The sequence below is a fragment of the Ochotona princeps genome, chromosome 19, assembly GCF_030435755.1.
Source record: "Ochotona princeps isolate mOchPri1 chromosome 19, mOchPri1.hap1, whole genome shotgun sequence".
Classification (NCBI taxonomy): Eukaryota; Metazoa; Chordata; class Mammalia; order Lagomorpha; family Ochotonidae; genus Ochotona; species Ochotona princeps.
This window is the reverse complement of record NC_080850.1, coordinates 50,188,883-50,207,404: the sequence shown is the minus strand read 5'-3', so window position 1 is coordinate 50,207,404 and position 18,522 is coordinate 50,188,883. Positions and strand designations below refer to the sequence as shown.

Genomic DNA, 18,522 nt, shown 5'->3' with positions numbered 1-18,522 from the left:
AACACCCTTGTCTAGTTCCAGATCTTAGTGGAAAAGCTTTCAGTCTTTCCCCATTCAGTATGATGCTGACATTGGGTTTTTCATATATTGCTTTGATTGTGTTGTAGAATGTTCTTCTTAATTCCATCTCTCCATTTATTATGATAACCATATAATTTTATAATTCAATTTGTTGATGTAGCGTATCATATTTATTGATTTGCCTATGTTAGACCATCCCTGCATGCTAGGGATAAATACCACCTGATCTGAAAGGATGGCTTGTCTGATGTATTGCTGGATCCTGTTGGTTTGTATTCTGTTGAAGATTTTTGCATCTATGTTCATCAGGGATATAGGTGTGTAGTTCTCTTTTTCTGTTGTATTTTTATCTCTCTGTGGGATTAAGCTGATATTGGCTTCATAGGAAGAGTTTGGAAGGATTGCTCCCTATTGTTTTGCATAGTTTGTGGAGGATTGGGGTAAGTTCTTGTTGGAACATTTGATAGAATTTTGAAATGAAGCTATCTGGTCCAGAGCTTTTTTTTGTTGTTAGGGAGGATTTAATTATTAATTCAATCTCCATCCCGGTTATAGGCCCATTTTGATTTTTAATTTCCTCATAATTCAATTTTGGCAAATTTTATATATCCAAAAATCTGGTTTTTCTAGGTCTTCCAATTTGGTATCATATAGTTGCTTGAAATATTCCCTAACGATTTCATGTATGTCTGAGGTGTCCGTTGCTATATTTCCTTTTTCTCCTGTCTCTGATCCTATTGATTCATATGTTATCTCTCCTTTTTTGATTAGTTGAGAGGTGGGGAATCTATTTTGTTGATTTTCTCAAAGAGCCAGAGTTTTGATTCAGTGAATTTAGGAGTTGTTCTTGTCTGTTTTTGGTTTCTTTCTTCCCTTATTTTGGTTCTTTCTTTTTTCCTGCTAACCTTGAGATTGTGTTTTTTTTTTTTTTCTCAGTTCATATAATTTATTGCAGCTAGCACACAGTTTAAAATTCACCAGCACACACAATAGTATAAAACTATAGTATAAAACACAGCATTATCAGGAAAATAAAATCCACTGTGATTGACAAAGCTAGATGTCAGTCTAACTTTAAGAACAAAGAAAGAATGTGAAGCAATTACCCATAATCCCCACAAAAAGAAAGTCCATTTGTTTTCTCACGTTGATTGTCCTCTCTGAAGTAATAAAAATTATTTTAACCATACTGTACTTCAAAACACCCTAGAAATTCTTGAAGTAACTAAAGACAGTGTTCCCAGGCTATTTTCACAGCTTTATTTGTGTGTTTGCTCTAAATGCAATTATAACCAAGTTAATACATGTTTGACCAAATATTTCCCAAACAGCCCATCAATACAATGGAATTATTTTGATGTTTTTCTAGCTCTTTCAGATGTATGGCTAGCCCACTTACCTGGTCAGCATTTGTAAAGACATGGGCACTAATGGAATAAATTTTCTTTCTAACACTGCCTTGATGGGCTCCCATATTTGATATCCAGGTATTTACATGCATTCTGGGCATATTTTGACTTGTTGGCCTCCAGTTTAATTCCTGATGGTCTGGGAAGATGCATGGTATGATTTCTATTTTTTAAAATTTGCTGAGACTTGTTATGTGGCCTATAATATGATCAATCCTGGAGAGGTTTCACGTACTAATGAAAAAAGTGTACTCTGTGTCTGTAGGATGAAAGGTTCTACAGATAGCAGTTGTGTTCATTTGTTCCATTGTCTGGTGAGCTCTGTTGTTTCCTTGCTGAGTTTCTCTCTCATTGATCTGTCCATTGAAGTAGGTTGTTAAGGCACCCACTACCATTGTAGTGGAGTCTATTTCTCCCCTCAATTCTGCTAGTATTTATTTCACGTAGCTGGGTGCCCTACATTTGGTGTATAGAGATCTATTATCATGACTTCTTGCTGAATGGTGTTCTTCTTCATCTCTTTCAATGCTTTTCACATCAAACTTATATTTTGCCTCATATTAGAATGGCTACACCTGCTCATTTTTCCTTTCAATTAGCTTGGGATATCTTTTTGCATCTTTTCACTTTCAGTTTCCACATATCATTGTTGGTGCTTGTGGCCTGGGAAAGCAGCAGAGGACGGCCCAAGGCCTTGGGACCCTGCACCCACGTGGGAGACCTGGAAGAGGCTCCTGGCTCCTGGCTTTGGATCGGCTCAGCTCCGACCATTGTGGCCGCTTGGGGAGTGAATCATCAGATGGAAGCTCTTCCTCTCTGTCTCTCCTCCTGTCTGTATAGCTGATTTTCCAATAAAAATAAATAAATCTTAAACAAAAGGATGTAGTCTGGGGAGACACGTGCCTTTTGGACCCAAGTGTTAAATGTCTGTATATTTATTATGCTATCCCCTACTTTTTCCTGAATATTTCAAATATTCTCAAATCAAGCACTATTTCCTTTTATTAAATTACTCTGGGTTTGAAGCTCTCCCTCTCATCTGGTAGATGGGACTATTAGACATCCCAAGTCAGGGACAGTCCTCAGCAGTCCCAGGGACTGTCCATCCTGTGCCTGGACATGCACTGGCCCTCCCCCAGGGAGAGGCAGAAGTCCCCAGGATGTAGCTGGAAGGCAGATGTCCACCATAGGCCTGGCAGCAGATGACACAGTAATTGTATTTGGAAGGGAAAATTAGTTTTCTGTAAGCATGACAAATTAGTCTACTTCCTTCTGCATCTGTGAGTCTGAATTAACATCACGCCTGTAGGGTGGCACAGTGGTAACTTTGTGCTGCTGAAAGCTCATCCCATTGCGGGTAATCTTGTTTTGCCAAGCACAGGCTGGCAACCACTGGCAGACTGGGTGTAACTTTGGAGGAAAGTGACTTCACGGCCCTGAGACATTCTCGGCCAAGGGTCACCATGGCAACCTCCTGACTGTCTCCTGTGCATTGGCTTGAAGGGCCCTGATTGATCCCCAAGAACTTCCCTCCACTCCTCTAGCACCCCAAGACTCCAATTAATCCCCAGTCCCAGAGGAACAAATAAAGTTGCAACTCTTGGTAATTGGGAGATGCTAACAAGGATCCGTGTGCCCAGCCTTGCCAACCTCATTAAAAGTTTTCCACAGTGATCCCGGAAGCCTGGTTAAACAAGCTGCACCAGTACTCCACCAATTAAGGCCATTCCTGGCCCAGCGTGGAGCAGGGACACCGGGCTTGTGGGGTTTTACATCCTCCTCACCTGGTTAGCCAACATCCCCACCCCCCAGGCACGTGCAGACAGTGAAGCCAAGTCTGTGACTGCCTGGGTTACAAGGAAACAACATGACTCTCAACTTGCGCTCACAGTCTGTTGAGACGTGGAAGCCTGCACAGTCTCTGAGACACGGACTTGCACAGTCCTTGAGACGTGGAAGCCTGCACGGTCCCTGAGACTTGTCACTATGCATGTGAATTGCAGCAGGCCCACGTAAGAGGCTACACAGTGGACCCTATGACCCCGGGACTGGCTGGGGCAGAGGGAAGCTTGGAGCAACCTCTCAATCAGTCTGCAATGTGCAGTGTGTCTCAGCAGGCAAGCCTTGGGGGGCCTCTGGGAGCCCCGTGTTTCACTCAGTTGTATCACAGCTCTGCAAACAAAGGGGCGGACACTTGGGAACCACATTCCTGAGGCCTGTTCCCCCGAGAGGCAGCAGGTGTCACTGCTGTTCTGACTTAGAGTGGCAGGTGCACATGCTAGTGGAGAGGGCACAGTGGGGTCTCAACACCTCGGGACCCAGACCCAGGAACTCAGTTCCCCTCTAATCCTCAGTAGCCACAGGCTCTGCTGGCCTTCCTGAAAGGGACCCATGCACTCAGGGCAGGATTGTCCTGCTCCTGCCTCAGCTGCCCATCCCCATAAACACCTCCTACCTAACCTGCCGGCTGTGCCTGTGCTTGGTTGAAGGTGGGATGTGGAGCCCCAGAGACTCTGGTACTAAAGGCAGTGGAGAAATACCCGCCCCTAAAGCAGAGGTGTTGCAGGCTTGGGCTTCAGTCATGAACTGCACCACTCAGTCAGCTGCTGCTCAGGACACAAAGCCAAGCACGTGGGGTTGTCGGGAACGTCTGGGGCCTCATGCATTCATGGGCAGCACACGTCCTTGCTGAAGTGTCCTAATGGTCCCTGTCATCCAAAACAGAGTCCAAGGAAGTCCAGGCAGCAGCATGGGACCTCCCTGTCCTCCCGCTCATCCAGTCCCAGGGCCCCTTCACTGCTCCAGTCTGAGCCAACCTGCTGCTCTTTCTTCATGCATCCAGGGAAGTCCAAGAGCTGGGTTCCAAGACTTCCCTCGATTATTATATTTTCCAAATTCATAATGTGAGTCAACCTACACTATATGGCTGTAAAATTTGTTGTAAGGCTCTTATGCAAAGTTGCCTACCTGAAGATAAACTTGTAGATTAAGGACGCTGACCATGTGCTGAGCCACAGTGGAGCAGGGCCAGTAAGGTCTGCATGGAACATGCATCAGACTGCACCAACTCCCTTCTGCGGGCTATGAATGCAGCCTGCCCCTGGTGGAGAGGACCACAGCCTGCCCCTGGTGGAGAGGACCACAGCCTGCCCCTGGTGGAGAGGACCACAGCCTGCCCCTGGTGGAGGAGAGGACCACAGTGAGGATTTCATAGGGGAACCTTCCAAGTGACTTCAGGGATACAGATAGAGTTACTATTGAATCACACTCTTACTGCACAAGTCATTTCCATGAAGACAATCATAAAAACGGTGAAAAGGGGCCAAGCATACGTGTAAAGTGTAGCATCACTGGAATTTGAACAAAAAACACTGACACAACAATCAAAATCAACATAACTTTACACTAAATGTAAATGATAACACACTTTAATATTTGTATACCTCATAACTATAAGATTGATATAAAGAAACACAAAGTGTAGTATCCATTAATCAGATGATTTGTTGTCAAAATAAAAATTCTTGTAAAATTGATCAGTAGATACCATATTATTGCTGTGGGTACCAGCAGTCATTCCTCTGGATATTGAAAAACCGACCCCAGTGTTGCTGTGGGATATTTGTGTGCAAGAGCCCTAGAAGAGAGGAGCCTCCTGGAATCCGTCATCACTGTCAGACTGTGTTAGTAAATATTAACATGAGATAGATTTATAGGCGTATGAGGTTGAATCCAGAGCTCAGAAGTCAACACTCAAATCCAAGATCAACTGAATATTGACACGAGTATAAAAATGCAATAGAGAAAGCATGGGCCTCTTGGCTAATGACGCAGAGACAACCAGGTGTTCATACGCAAAAGATGGAACTGAGCTCCTGCCTGCTTCTGCACATGGAAATCACCTTGACATGAACAGAAACTGAAATCATGATGCTCTTCCAAGAAAATACAGGCTCAAATTTTTCTAATTGCGAATTTCATCATAGATTCCTTAAAATTACACCACAATTGTAAGCCAAAAAAATGGACTCTTACAAATCATAGCTTTGGGGGTAGAATGCAGAGGAGGTAAATCAGCAGTCAACACAAGCAAACAATCCAGTACAATGTTCACCAGCAGGAGGAATGGCTCAGCAGGACAGTCCCTACAGCTTCCCTGCTGGGCTCACACCCACCCCTGTAGTCTGGCCCATCCCCCATCTAGCCACAGTTCCAGCTCGTGCTGGTGGGTGCTGCCACCAACCCAGGCCAGCCAGCCCCAAGTCCTGGCCCTAATGTGGACTGACTGATGCTGTGGCCCCACATGGCCCAGCGCACACCCTGTACTGGTTCTCAGATCTTCCAGTGAGTGTTATAAACTAGCCCAGCCTGGTCTGCCCCCAGATCTGAGCCACACATGTGCTGGTGGGTACTGTAACCTGGACTGATCTGAGCTGCTCTTTGCCTTGGTTGTTGTGGCCACATGCAGGGACTGCACCCTGACGAAGGAATCCCTGAAGCTCCTCTCTTAGGTGTCCTCCCAGTGGCAAATTTTATGCACACCAGCGGGTTCTTGGCCCAGGCCGACTTAGTCTATCTTCTGTTGTGACAGGAACAATGGCATTGCCCAATTGACTCACATCTATTCCAGTTCTTACTGTTGGGTGTTATTGCCCAGCCACCCCTGGTCCACACCAAGACACAGCTTTTGCATGGTTCAGCAAAAGCCATGACCTAGCTTACCCCATTCTACACCCATCCTGGCTCTCATAAGCACCAGTGTATGCTGAAATCTATGATGTGAAGTCTTTAAGGGAGAAGCAAAAATGCAATTGGGGCCTGGCGCAATAGCGTAGTAGTTAAAGTTCTTGCCTTACACGCCCAGGATCCCATCTGGGCACTGGCAGCCCCACTTCCCATCCAGCTCTCTGTTTGTGGCCTGGGAAGGCAGTTGAGGACGGTCTAAAGCCTTGGGACCCTGCACCCACGTGGGAGGCCCAAAAGAAGCTCTTGGCTCCTGGCTTTGGATTGATTGGCTCAGCTCCAGCCATTGCAGCCACTTGGGGAGTGAATCATTGGATGGAAGATCTTCCTCTCTGTCTCTCTCCTCCTCTCTCTACATCTGACTTTCCAATAAAAATAAATAAATAAATCTTTTTTAAAAAGCAATTGGATAGTCTGTGTTCACACTAATCTGTGAATATGTTAAAAGCCACTGAATTGTGCATTCTAAATGCCAAATTTTGTGTATATGAATTTACCTAAAGAACACATTGGGGATATTCTACTTGCCTGAAAGGATCTTATAATGCCTTCAAGGATGCAGCAGATATAATGCATGGTCATGCCATTAAAACACAAAATTAACATTTAGTTTAAGCAGCAAAATTAAATCAAACCCATTAGAGTAACAAGATATTGTTTGATAAGGGCTGATGGACTACATGTGCACAGAAAGCAATAACGCTCGGCAGAACAGGCAAGGGTTGTGTTCAATTCTCCAGGATGCAGAGGACTTAAACGCACAAAGTGCCGTCAGTTGGAAATGCTCAGTGATGTAGATTAACAGTCTACAAGTGGCTACTAATCCATGAATGACGCTAAAGGATTATAGACCTGCCACCTGCTGGTCATCCTAGTGTGATGCAGAGGAGTTCACCTGCATCTGCCACCTGCTGGTTGTCCTAGTGTGATGCAGAGGAGTTCACGTGCATCTGCCATCTGCTGGTCGTCCTGTGCACATCCCAAGTGTGGGCAACTCATGGATCATTGCAATAATAATTATGTAAACAGACTTAAAGAGCAGAAATCTTTAGAAAAACTTTCCTGAGTTTTGTGCGATATTCTTTGCATTTTTTGAAGTGATATCCAAAATCATAGTTAGCCATTCTAAACATTGATACCCTCTATTCAGAAAGATTGTAGTTATCAACACAAGAATGCATAAGAAATAATAATGATGAAGTTATCAATTAGTGATGGTTGTGTGCCTAAATGAAATAAAGAACTTATCTGGACCTGCTTCAATATCTACTTTTAACATAAGGATCAAAACAGCAATTTGTACAAGATATCTTATAGACAGAAACCTAACGTTCATCATCCATTCTTGGAATTACCTTAGTCAGTTCCAGGACAGAGGACCAGAGGAACTCCAGACAGGCCTGACTGGATCTATGACCAAACAGGCTGCTCTCCGAGACTAGAGGATCAGCTCCAGCCCGTGTCCTCAGGGAAAGCTAAGAACGTGTACATGAGCTCCTGGCATGCCCAAGTCAAGGGCATTCAGGGTTAGCAGCCAACAGCATAGTCAATGTTCTCAGCGAATCACAGGGTCTGCTGACGTGCAGCTCCAGGCCAGCTGGCTTACGATGTGTTTGCAATAGTACGTTAGACGATTTACATTGAAAGAGAGGAACAAACACGAGGTGGCAAGAATTGAGCAGTGTCAGTGATTCCAGGTGTTTTGTGACCAAGTGGAAGCCTTAGGGTGAAGTTATGCAGTCTTTCCCTTCCTCAACAGCTTCTTAAGAGCCCTGGCCACTTCCCTGTTCCTCAGGCTGTAGATGAGGGGGTTCAGCATGGGGGTCAGGATGGTGTAGAAGGTCGACACCATCTTGTCCTCGTCCGGAGTGTGACTAGAGGCGGGTCTCATGTACATGAACATGGCGGCCCCGTAGTAAAGTCCTACCACAGACAGGTGGGAGGAGCAGGTGGCGAGGGCTTTGTGGCGGCCTTCAGTGGAGCCCATGCGAAGGACAGCCCCGAGCACGTGGGAATAGGAGATGATGATGACAGTCACTGGGAAGATCAACATCACCACACAACAGATGAAGAGCAGTGTTTCAAACGCAGATGTGTCTGTGCATGACAGAGGCAGGAGGGCAGCCACATCACAGAAAAAGTGGTGAATCTCCAGGGAGCCACAGTAAGAGAACAACAGGGTGGCCACCAGTACAATGAGGCCATCCAGCGAGCCCAACAACCAGGATGCAGCTGCCAGGAGCCCACACACTTTGTGGCTCATGAGAATCGGGTACCTCAAGGGCTGGCAAATGGCCACATAGCGGTCATAGGACATGGCTGCCAACAGGAAGCATTCCACTCCTAGCAGTGAGACATAGAAGAATATCTGGGTTCCACAGCCGGCCAGTGAGATGGTTCTCCTCCCGGACAGGTAGTTGAAGGCCATCTTGGGCACAGTGGTGCAGATGAGCATGAGGTCCATGAGGGAGAGCTGGCTGAGCAGGATGTACATGGGTGTGTGCAGCTGGGTGTCCACGCAGATGAGGAGGACCATGGCCGAGTTCCCCATCAGGGCCACCAAGAAGATGGCCAGGACGAGTGTGAAGAGGAAGGTGTGGGTGAGGCTGTGGTCGAAGATCCCCAGCAGGATGAAGGTGGGGTTAAAAGTATGATTTACCCACGGCATCGTGGGTAACTTGTCCTACCTGGAAGTTTTAGAGAAGGTAGACAGTTAGGCTCAGTTTTCAGATAGGTATGAGACAAGACACGCAGCTGGCAGTGCAAGTGTTCCAAACCTTGGATGCCTTCCCCAACTATAGGGGCTGCCTGGAAGTTGCAGTGAGTGGGTGGGCCACTGGCTCAGCTGCTTTCAGCCATTTTTCCTCCTTCTACCTGCACAGAATAAAACTAAACCACTTTCTTTATGTTATGAACAAGAACACAGAAGTGACTGGCCCAGGGGAAATGTGCATCATGAGAAACCTTCATGGATTTCCAAACTATTTGGACCATGTAATAAAGTTATCTTGTAATTTCATTTTGTGCAAGCTAAGTAGCCTCATTCACAGAATCACATGGAGAACATTTTAATCATTTGTAACTGTCAGCTATTAGACATTTTAATCTGGTGGTGAAGGCACAGTCACTTGAGATGGTTTCCAATTGCAAAACCTCTGGGATGTTGATCTTGTGGTGGGAGGGATGGGTTAAGTGTGTAGTGGACAGCGTAGATTTGGGCTGTGGTGGGTGGTTGGGGTCAAGTTTGCTAGCTTAGAGACAAGGCAGAAAACACACGCATTGTCAGAGTGAGTGAGAGGAGGTGTGAGTTAGGAGGAAGCAGGATTGGCTGGAGAAGTGGTCAATCTTTTATTTGTGAGTAGCAGCCGAGGGCTGGCTCAGGCTTTCCTCGTCCCTCTCTATGTCACACTCAGAACCAGTGTTCTACTGACCCAAGTCATCTGACGCCCAAACGAGGGTCAGTCCACAGGAGCCCTTTGATTTATGCCAACACACACAATTGCCATTCAAAATCTCATAGTTTCACAGACCCAGAATCTTGAAACAACAAAATGTATATCACTTTTTCTATTGGCCTACTTTTAATTTAATGATTACAAGTCTGTAGGCTGGATAATCCTCATCAACTCTTTGATACTGCGTCAACTGACTGATGATTTTAACATCATGCATCAAGGTTTAGCTCTGATTTCATTTTTCAAAAATGCTAAAGAGGGAGCATTTTCAAATTTGTTCCGTGGATTCTATTAAGTTGTAAAGAAATCCAATTACTTTTTTTTTTCTCTTGAACTTCCCTTGACGTATGGCATACACAGACGTAATAACAGGTTTTCTAGATAAAATCAACAAGCTTGTGGCCCATGGCCTGATCCTATCAAGAAAACTTCTCTGCGATGCAAGAATTAAGCTGAAATGCTTTTACTACTCACACTTCCCCAGGAAATGTGGTTATCAGCAATGTTAGTCAACTTCTACCAGTAACAGTCAACAACATGACTCCTTTCAAAGTTGGCAAACAAAATAGAAGACACAATTTTGTTTGTTTTAATGGCACACATTGTTCTTTAAGGGAATTTAAACATTTTGTCACTATTCCAAGAGAAAATCTATCATCTCAGTTCTCAAATGTGGAAGTAATACCTGGAAGGAAAAGATATGCTGAACATTAAACCAGAAAGACACTGCCCGTCAGGCCACAGGTTCACACGCAGCGGCAACAGTGCATTTATTCTAGCCCCACAGCAAGCTCAGGCACCGTGGTTAGTAACTGTGGGGGGTGTAAGCAGAGGCTCACTCTACCCACAGCAAGCTCAGGCACAGTGGTTAGTAACTGTGGGTGGGTGTCATGGGGACTGTTGCTCTCAAGGCAGTCGGCACTGAAATAGCTGCTTTCTGTCTTCTCACATTTGCAAACACGAGTCAAGAATGAGTGTAGAGCCTTAAGTGGATGTCTGGTTCCCCAGCAGTGTCTATAATTCCTAACTCTACTTCTGCTGATGTGCACCCCAGGAGGCAGCAGGGAAGGCTCAGGTGGCTGTGCCGAGCCACCTGCGTGGGAAATCTGCATGACTGTCCAGCTTGGTCTTCTTCATCCCTGCCCTTCCAGGTGTCTGGGGAATGAGCCAGTGCTTGGAAGCCCTGTTCTCTCCCTCTTTCTCCCTCTTCACCTACCAAATAAATTAAAACATCTTTACAATAAATAAGATAGGATTAAGTGTCACAATGTCACAATTGTCCAGCCCTCCCGTATTTGAATCCATCTTGATCCACAAAAATGCCTTCTCATTAGTTATTAGTGGAAAATTGAGAAGACCAGGGAGATGATGGCTGACAGTTTTGGAGAGAAGTGACTTACTGAGAGGGACATTAAGTCTCTGGAAAAAAGATGAAGGGGGATGAGCACTGAAAACTCAAAGTGTGGGTGTGGAGGCTTCTGGGCGAGTGACAGCTGGAAAGAGCAAGCATCAGTTGGTAAGCCCCGCAGAGGCCCCGTGATCGGTGCCTCAGGAGGCAGCAGCTCCGCTGGTCCAGGCTGGCCAGCCCCTGGGACGTGAACCACTCTGCTGATTCCACCACACAGCATATCCAGGTGAGTTTCACACTGCGTGTAATCTAATGGAATCAGCATCCTGAACGTCACCTTTATGGCCTTGATTCCAATGATGCCATGAACTAAGGCATTTGATAAAGATCTTGCATGTAAATAAAGAAGCTGGGTCCTTGGGAGGAGGGGAGACCACTCCCCCACGATTTGTAAGCCACGAGCTGGTACTGAGTGTTGCCTGCACTTCGTCTCTCTACTTGTAGCTCAATGAACAGAGACCACTCGGTGGGCCTTTGCCTGGGAAGTCGCTGTGAACGCTGAAGCTTTCCTGAAAAAGTAAAGAAGTCAATCATCAAGGCACAGACCTTTTATCTTCCTTTCCCTCATTTTCAGAGTGAGTTGGAGGCCCCGAGATTTGAGGAGTAAAATGTGTTGTCAGGATGGTGTGAAAAACTTCCTGTAATGTAACAAAATTTGCATGCTAATTGTAATAACATTTGCAAACCAACATTTGCTGTAACCAGATGCAGTCCTGGGTGGTGCTGCATGTTATCTCACTGTCTTCTCACCCAGGGTGTGTTCAGCAGATGATGAACAAAGGGAGCTGGTGGCAGCCACCATCCTCCCAGTGCTGACCAGGGCACAGGCGACAGGAAGTCATCATACTCACAATGCTGACCAGGACACAGGTGACAGGAAGTCATCATACTCACAATGCTGACCAGGGCACAGGAGACAGAAAGTCCAGGCTCCTCAAGGCTCTGGCTCTCAGCTATGCTGCAACCTTTCCCTTCGTGTCTCAGGACCCAGGTGCCACAGCCCTGTCTGTCGCGTGGTTCCTGGACCTTAAATCCTCGGGGTACCCCAGAGAGCTCAGTCCCTGAGCTCTGCAGAACTTCTCCTAGGAAGCAGTGTCCTCTGAGATCTTCAGCCAATGTGACACTCCCTGCTCACTGCCAACAATAGCCACCTGCTTAGGAAGCAAATGGTGTTACTGGTAAAGACAAACATTGGTGACTTAGCGCTAAAACATGAACTATTTATTGCAAAGTGAACTGAGTGTGTCAATCTACCTTGTCAGCCGAGTTAGTTTTTTTACTGCATTTCCAACACGTATGACCCAATGCTTAGGCTGCAGCAAATACAAACTCACAGAAGCCTGAACAGAGGTGAGCAAGTCCACAAGAAGGCCTGTGCCTAGCCACCCTCGCAAGGCTCTGTCCTTGCCTTTCTCAGCCCATTCACTGTACCAACTTCAACATCTGCTTTGAGACCACTCTCCTGTCCGCTCTGAGAGCTTTGTAGTCCAGCACAGTGATGCTTACCAAGTGAGAAGTTAGCTCCAATGTCCTGCTCACCTCTGTCCACTTCACACGCATCCACTCAGAAAATAACCATCATCACAGGCCATCTAAGACCCGTGCTCCGAGTGGCTCACCCCGAGCTCGACGTCTGGTCCCAAGATCCACTTTTCCCAACATGCTCCTGGCCTTGCAAAGTTTATTTCTCACCAAGCGTCCCAGATTTGGCAGCTTATAAATGAACAACTTCTTTAAGAAGGAATATTCGAGTTGAGGCCTGTGGGAGCAGGGCTGCATCATTCATTGCTGGGAAAACGTGGATCCAGGTCCTTCCCTGGTTGAAGAGGACCAAGATCCAACACCACAAGCATCCAACAGGCTCAGCCCATGCGTTTCTGAGTGTGAATTAAAGTGGGACCAACTCAGCCCAAAATGCACGAAAACTGGAGTGCCCAGACCAGTAGAGGCTGACCAGCAGAGATTGTAACAAATAGGATTAAAGCCCCGAAGCAAAGGAAAAAAAAGCAATTTAAATCTGTGCACAGTTTGTTAAATAATATGCATTATCTATGAACTTGTTAACTACCCTTATATACATTAGTTTAAATAATTACAGCAATATAAACATGTCTTTGATTCCTTTTTCCCAGAAAGGTTTTGAAGTTTGATGCATTTATTGGTTCACTTTCTGCTGCACTCAGAGTGGTCACTCAGTCGTGAGCTATCATCAATACACTTTCCAAACAAAACCAAAGTTAAGCAAGACTATCTTCAGTCACTCTGAATTATCAAACCTTGAAACATTATTATTGCTGAAGATAAACATGAGATTTCAGAGATTTATGAAATGTAAAACACAGAAAAATATTTATATATAGTATATACATATACATATGTATATGGCTGAAAAAGAATGATACAATTTAACAACAGTTGGAGGATGTGTTTGTGAATTTTAGTTCAAATTATAAAAACCTTGGATTCTAAAACACAATTGCAGAAATATTCACAGAATATGGAGGTGGGTGCCCTCTCTTAATTACACAGATGTTGAGTGAGAGGCAGGTAGGACCGGGCTGAAGTGTGACAGAGTCGAGTGTAAAACACAAACAGTGGCATTCGCCTGGAGCTGCGTTGGCCTCATGGTAGGTGCCACATCCCGCCTGAGTTCAGTGCTTCTCTGCTGCCCGACATCTCCCTGCTGAGTGTGCTCCGGAAGGCTCGGGCCGCTGGGTCTGCACCTGGAGGACCCACTGCCCAGCTCCGCCGCTGTGGGCATTTGGGGAGTGAGGCGACAATCTCGGGTCTCCACCTGGAGGACCCACTGCCCAGCTCCGCCGCTGTGGGCATTTGGGGAGTGAGGCAACAGATCTCGCCCTCTCTTTTTCTTTCCTTCTCCTTCTTACAGCCCTTCAAGCAACAGTAATTTATTTGTATATATACATATATATATATATGGAGGAAATATTAGTGTAAAATCTATGACATGGCAAAAAAAAATCTTGTTTATTTGTTCCTTTGGACTTATTTATCACAATTGGCAATCAAAAATCACCAATGTTTGTTAGGCACTGCATATGTTGTGTTTTGACCAAATGAAGATGTTGTTTTGAGAGTACTTGGTAGCAGGGATATTAAACGCCAGTCAAGGCACTCTTGTCTTCATAATTATGCTTTTCAGGGTCACAAGAGTGCCTGAGAGTTGCCACTGCAGACAGACGCAGCTCGAAGGCCCACGAGGCAGACCCTGTCCACCCACAGAGGGACCTGCTCTCTCCCTCCCCCGTCCTGGGAGAGTTCCAGAGAGCCTTGCTGTACACACAGAGCAGGAATGGGAGCTGCAGGGAATGGTTTTGAGGATATTTTACATATAATAAGAGAGTAGCATTTATGGTGTTGATAGCAAGCAAAGTGATATTGAGGGACATTAATATTCAATGCAGTAAAATGTCATAGTACATAAAGATGGGAACCATGGCGATGCGTGAGAAACCCACCACTGCTGAGCTGCTGCGAGAGTTGAAGCCGAGCTCCTGGACTGTAGCCCGGCAGCTGCTTGAGGGAAGACCAGTTAACAGTGGGAAGACACCGAATGTCGCCAGCACGTGACTGCCACCTGCTGGACACATGACCACGGTTTCCCACACGGTGACAGTTACAGTTGAAGTTACACAGATTCCCTGGGCAAGACCCCACAGTGTGGCAGCAACAGAAAACGCTTCTCAAGAAGCAAACACGGCAAGCAAGGACACGGAAAGCTCTGTCACCCTGCTCTGCAGAAAGCTAAGGTGCCAGTGAAAAAATATCCACAAACTGAAAACTCTGCCTCTTGAAGACATTACTCAAGTAAAATAATAATAGTATAATAATAATTATAATAATAATAACGGCAATTTAACTGAGCTTCACACAGCTATCAATAGGTTTAGATGATATTTAAAATATTTCATGACAATCAAACCATTTTTGATTTCTACTTCACGAATAAATATATTGAGAAAGGTGAACTAATCTGTCTTAGCTAATTAAAGACAGAACTAATATTTCTATTCACATCATATGTTTATTTTTAAAAATCATCTACTTAAGACCCAGCACTATTGATCCGTAGCTAAATCCTCACCTTGCAAGTGCTGGGATCCCAAACAAGTGCCAGTTCATGTTCCCACTGCTCCACTTCCCTTCCCTTCTGGATCAGTGCTCATGGCCTGGGAACGCAGTAGAAGGCGACCCAAGGGCTTGGGATTCTGTACCTGCATGGGAGACCAGGAAGAAACTCCTGCTTCCTGGCTTCAGATCGGCTCAGCTCCAGCCATGGCCGCCACTTGGAGAGTGACCCAGTGGATGGGAGTATATCTGATCTGCCTTTCTAATATTTAAAAATTTTTATTTACGTATTTATTCTATGATGGAATGACAGGGAAAGTAAGCAGGAGGGAGGGGGAGAGAGAGAGAGAGAGAGAGAGAGAGAGAGAGTGAGTCCATTTGCTGGATCACTTCCCAAGTACCTGAATGGTTAGGACTGGGTTTGGGTACAAACCAGGGGCCAGAACTCCAGCGTGTCTCCCATCTGGGGAGCAGGACCATCACCCCTGCCTCCAGGGGTCTACACTGGCTGAAGCTGCACTTTGCAAGTGGGGTTGGGAGTTGAGTCACCGCACTCAGATGTGGAATTCAGGCACTTAACCACTCAGCCCAACACCTGCCCTGGGAACGTCTGTTTCCTGATGAATTGTTGCTCCTGGCTGAGCCCCGATTCCACGTCTGCAGTTCTGTTAGAGTCTGTACTGCCAGCAAACCTAATACTTCCTCATTCAAATCTTCAAAAGAATCCCCTATTCCCCAGTGCACACTGATGCAAAGCCAAGCCAGCATGTGTTGCTTCCCATTCTGCCAGCAGAGGACCGAGCAGGGGCCTCTGCTGCCAGGCCCTCGTGCTCTGAGTCCTTCCTCGGTTCTGTGCTGTGCTGCCTGCAGCTGATGCTGCGTCTGCCGCTGTCGAGGCCTCGATCCTGTGTCTGTCTGCTTCCTTTCTTGGCATCCACCGTTGGTCTTCTCACACAATGTGAAGCAATGAAATGAGAGTGTTGTCATGAGGGTGACGCTGGTCTCTAGTTGTGGTCTGTAGGAGACCGAGGCTGGCACTAGCCAAGACGTTATCTAAGCCGTGTAATCCTGTATGGGCCCTGGCTTGAGTCCCGGGTGCTCTATATCTGATCCAGTTCCCTGCTAATGTGCCTGGAAAAGCAGCAGAAAACTGCTCAAGTCCTTGGGCTCCTGCACCCACATGGAAGACTTGAATGAGACCCCTGGCTCCTGGCTTCAGCCTGGCTCAGTCCTGGCTGTTGTAGACATTTGAGGGGTGACTCAGAGAATGGAAGATCTCTCTCTCTCTCTCTCTTCTTTTCTCTCTCTCTCCCTCCCTAATTCTGCCTTTCAAACAAATAAAGCCTTCAAAAGAAAAGAACACAGGCATGGCATTCATGCTTATTCCAATAAAGACATGTCTGGTGGTTTGGGGGTGTCGCTTGATATAATCAATGCAAACTTGACTTGGTACAACCAGTTTATTTCATGTTTAAATCACTAAACAAGCAAAGTCACATTGTGTGACTCTTTTCCTAACCACCTGAGTACTTGAGGATGTCTGTGGAGAAAGTCTATTGTTAAAGCTCTTGGAATACTAGTAGCGGAAGATCATTCAATTCCAATCATTGTCCTGTCACTTTGTCCTTCCTTAGCTCAGTTATGTCAGATAGCTCACTGATATGTGACTGTAGGAAGGAAATCCCTTGTATCTAAGAAAGGAAAGTATTTATCATGGCTTCCATATTTGTGAAGGGAAATAAGCCATCATCAGACTTCAAATGCAAACACATAAGAGAACGCAAGGAGATGACCATCTGTAAGCTTCAGCGCCTCCTTGGTGGCTTACATTTCTTGATAAGCCTGGGAAATTATCAAAATTGGGTTTTTTTTTTATTCTCAAAATTGGTTTTAAAACATTGTGTAGGAAACATCTTGTTGTCTGGAAACCTCCATCTTGGGAAATGAGTTTCAGTTTAAAACCTATCCAGGCAATGTAGCCAAAGTGGGCATCTATTTTAAGAGCTGCAGGCAGTGTGTCTGAGTGTTGGCATTGCATCCTCAGCCACTTGGGACTTCTCTAATCTCATCCACACGGAGCCATGGGAAGTGTCCATTGATCCTGGGCCAGCTACCTGGAAAGCCCACTCCTGGGACATCTTCTGCTGATCTCGCTTTAAAATGTTGTATTTCTCCTCAAATTTGCAATAGGCAATTCCTCCTAAATGATGCTCTCAGAATGCTGTTCCCTGAACTCTCGGGTTCATGGCCGCTCGACTCACAGTGACCCCAAGGGGAAGCATGCCCATGTCCATCGGTGGACGTATGAACCGGGGGGTCAGCAAAAGGTAGTAGAAGTGTGCCATGGACCAGTGTCCCACCCTAAATGGTAAGAGATGAACTGGCAGGGCACTGTGTTGAGTTGAAGCCACTTGTATGAGGTGTCTGCACTGTCCCAGTCACACAAGCAAACAAACCCCAATGGTGGCTACAAGAGCTAGGGGGAGGGAGAGAGCTGCCCGGTGGGCAGTGTGTCAGTTTTGGAAGACAAGTTCCCTGAGGGTGTTTCCCAGCCATGTGCGTGCCCTGGAGCTGCTGAGCCGGTGCCTGGAAATGAGGGTGTTTCTCTCTGTCCTGTCTGAAAACTTGTCCTTACAGTTGTCACCTTCTTCTATAATGTAAACTTTTGTTTTTTTATTCAGTAGAAAGCCATTTTCTCTTCCCACCAATATAGCTTAAGACTTTTGAACATCAAAATTCTTTTTCTATTTTGTTCATTTATTCATATCCTATAAAGTATTGTATAACAAACAGCAGGTGCTCAGTAAACACTGTTTGAGCAGCACTTTAGTTCCCTTACAGCTAATGTTAAAGTCAGATGCCAAAGATTTGGGATGGTCCTTTGACCCAGCGCTGCCTCCAGTGACCTCAGAGAGGTTACAGTCAGCTCAGCGTGAGGCATGAGGGATTGGACAAAAGCTGTGGGGACTTTGGCCTGAACCATGGGGGACGTTAGCGTGAGCCGTGAGGGGCCTCAGCCTAAGCTGTGGGGGCTTCGGCCTGAGTTGTGGGAGCTTTTACCTGAGCTATGGGGGCTTCGGCCTGAGCTGTGGAGGCTTTGGTATGAGCCGGGGAGTCTTCAGCCTCTTCCCAACGGTGGAGCCCCTCCTTTGCAGTGTGGTGTGCTCATTGCCATGGCTTTGCAAATGCACCTTAGGAGTCTGAACACACACACTGCATTGTTCCTGCAGTCCTGCTTGCAGAAGGAGAGACAGAGCATTAGGTAATTGCCAGGTTTGCAGCTGGGCTAGCTTACCAAGTTTTCCGAAGAACTCCCTCTAGACCTCAAGTCCAACACCCACCTAGGTTTCTCCTTCCCAGTCGTGTCAGTGATGAGGTAACCGAGGTTCCCACCACT

General features: G+C 46.0%; 1 protein-coding gene across 1 annotated transcript; it reads right to left on the bottom strand.

Moving 5' to 3' along the window:
* Nucleotides 1–7,905: 7,905 nt before the first annotated feature.
* LOC101519035 (olfactory receptor 2M4-like) lies at nucleotides 7,906–8,841 on the bottom strand. Its single transcript, XM_004586556.2, has one exon. It carries the CDS (start codon nucleotides 8,839–8,841, stop codon nucleotides 7,906–7,908), a length of 936 nt encoding a protein of 311 aa, XP_004586613.2.
* Nucleotides 8,842–18,522: the final 9,681 nt, after the last annotated feature.

What these genes read in the sequence shown, in the direction of transcription:
- LOC101519035 (XM_004586556.2), bottom strand. Translation starts at nt 8,841, where the DNA reads ATGCCGTGGGTAAATCATACTTTTAACCCCACCTTCATCCTGCTGGGG.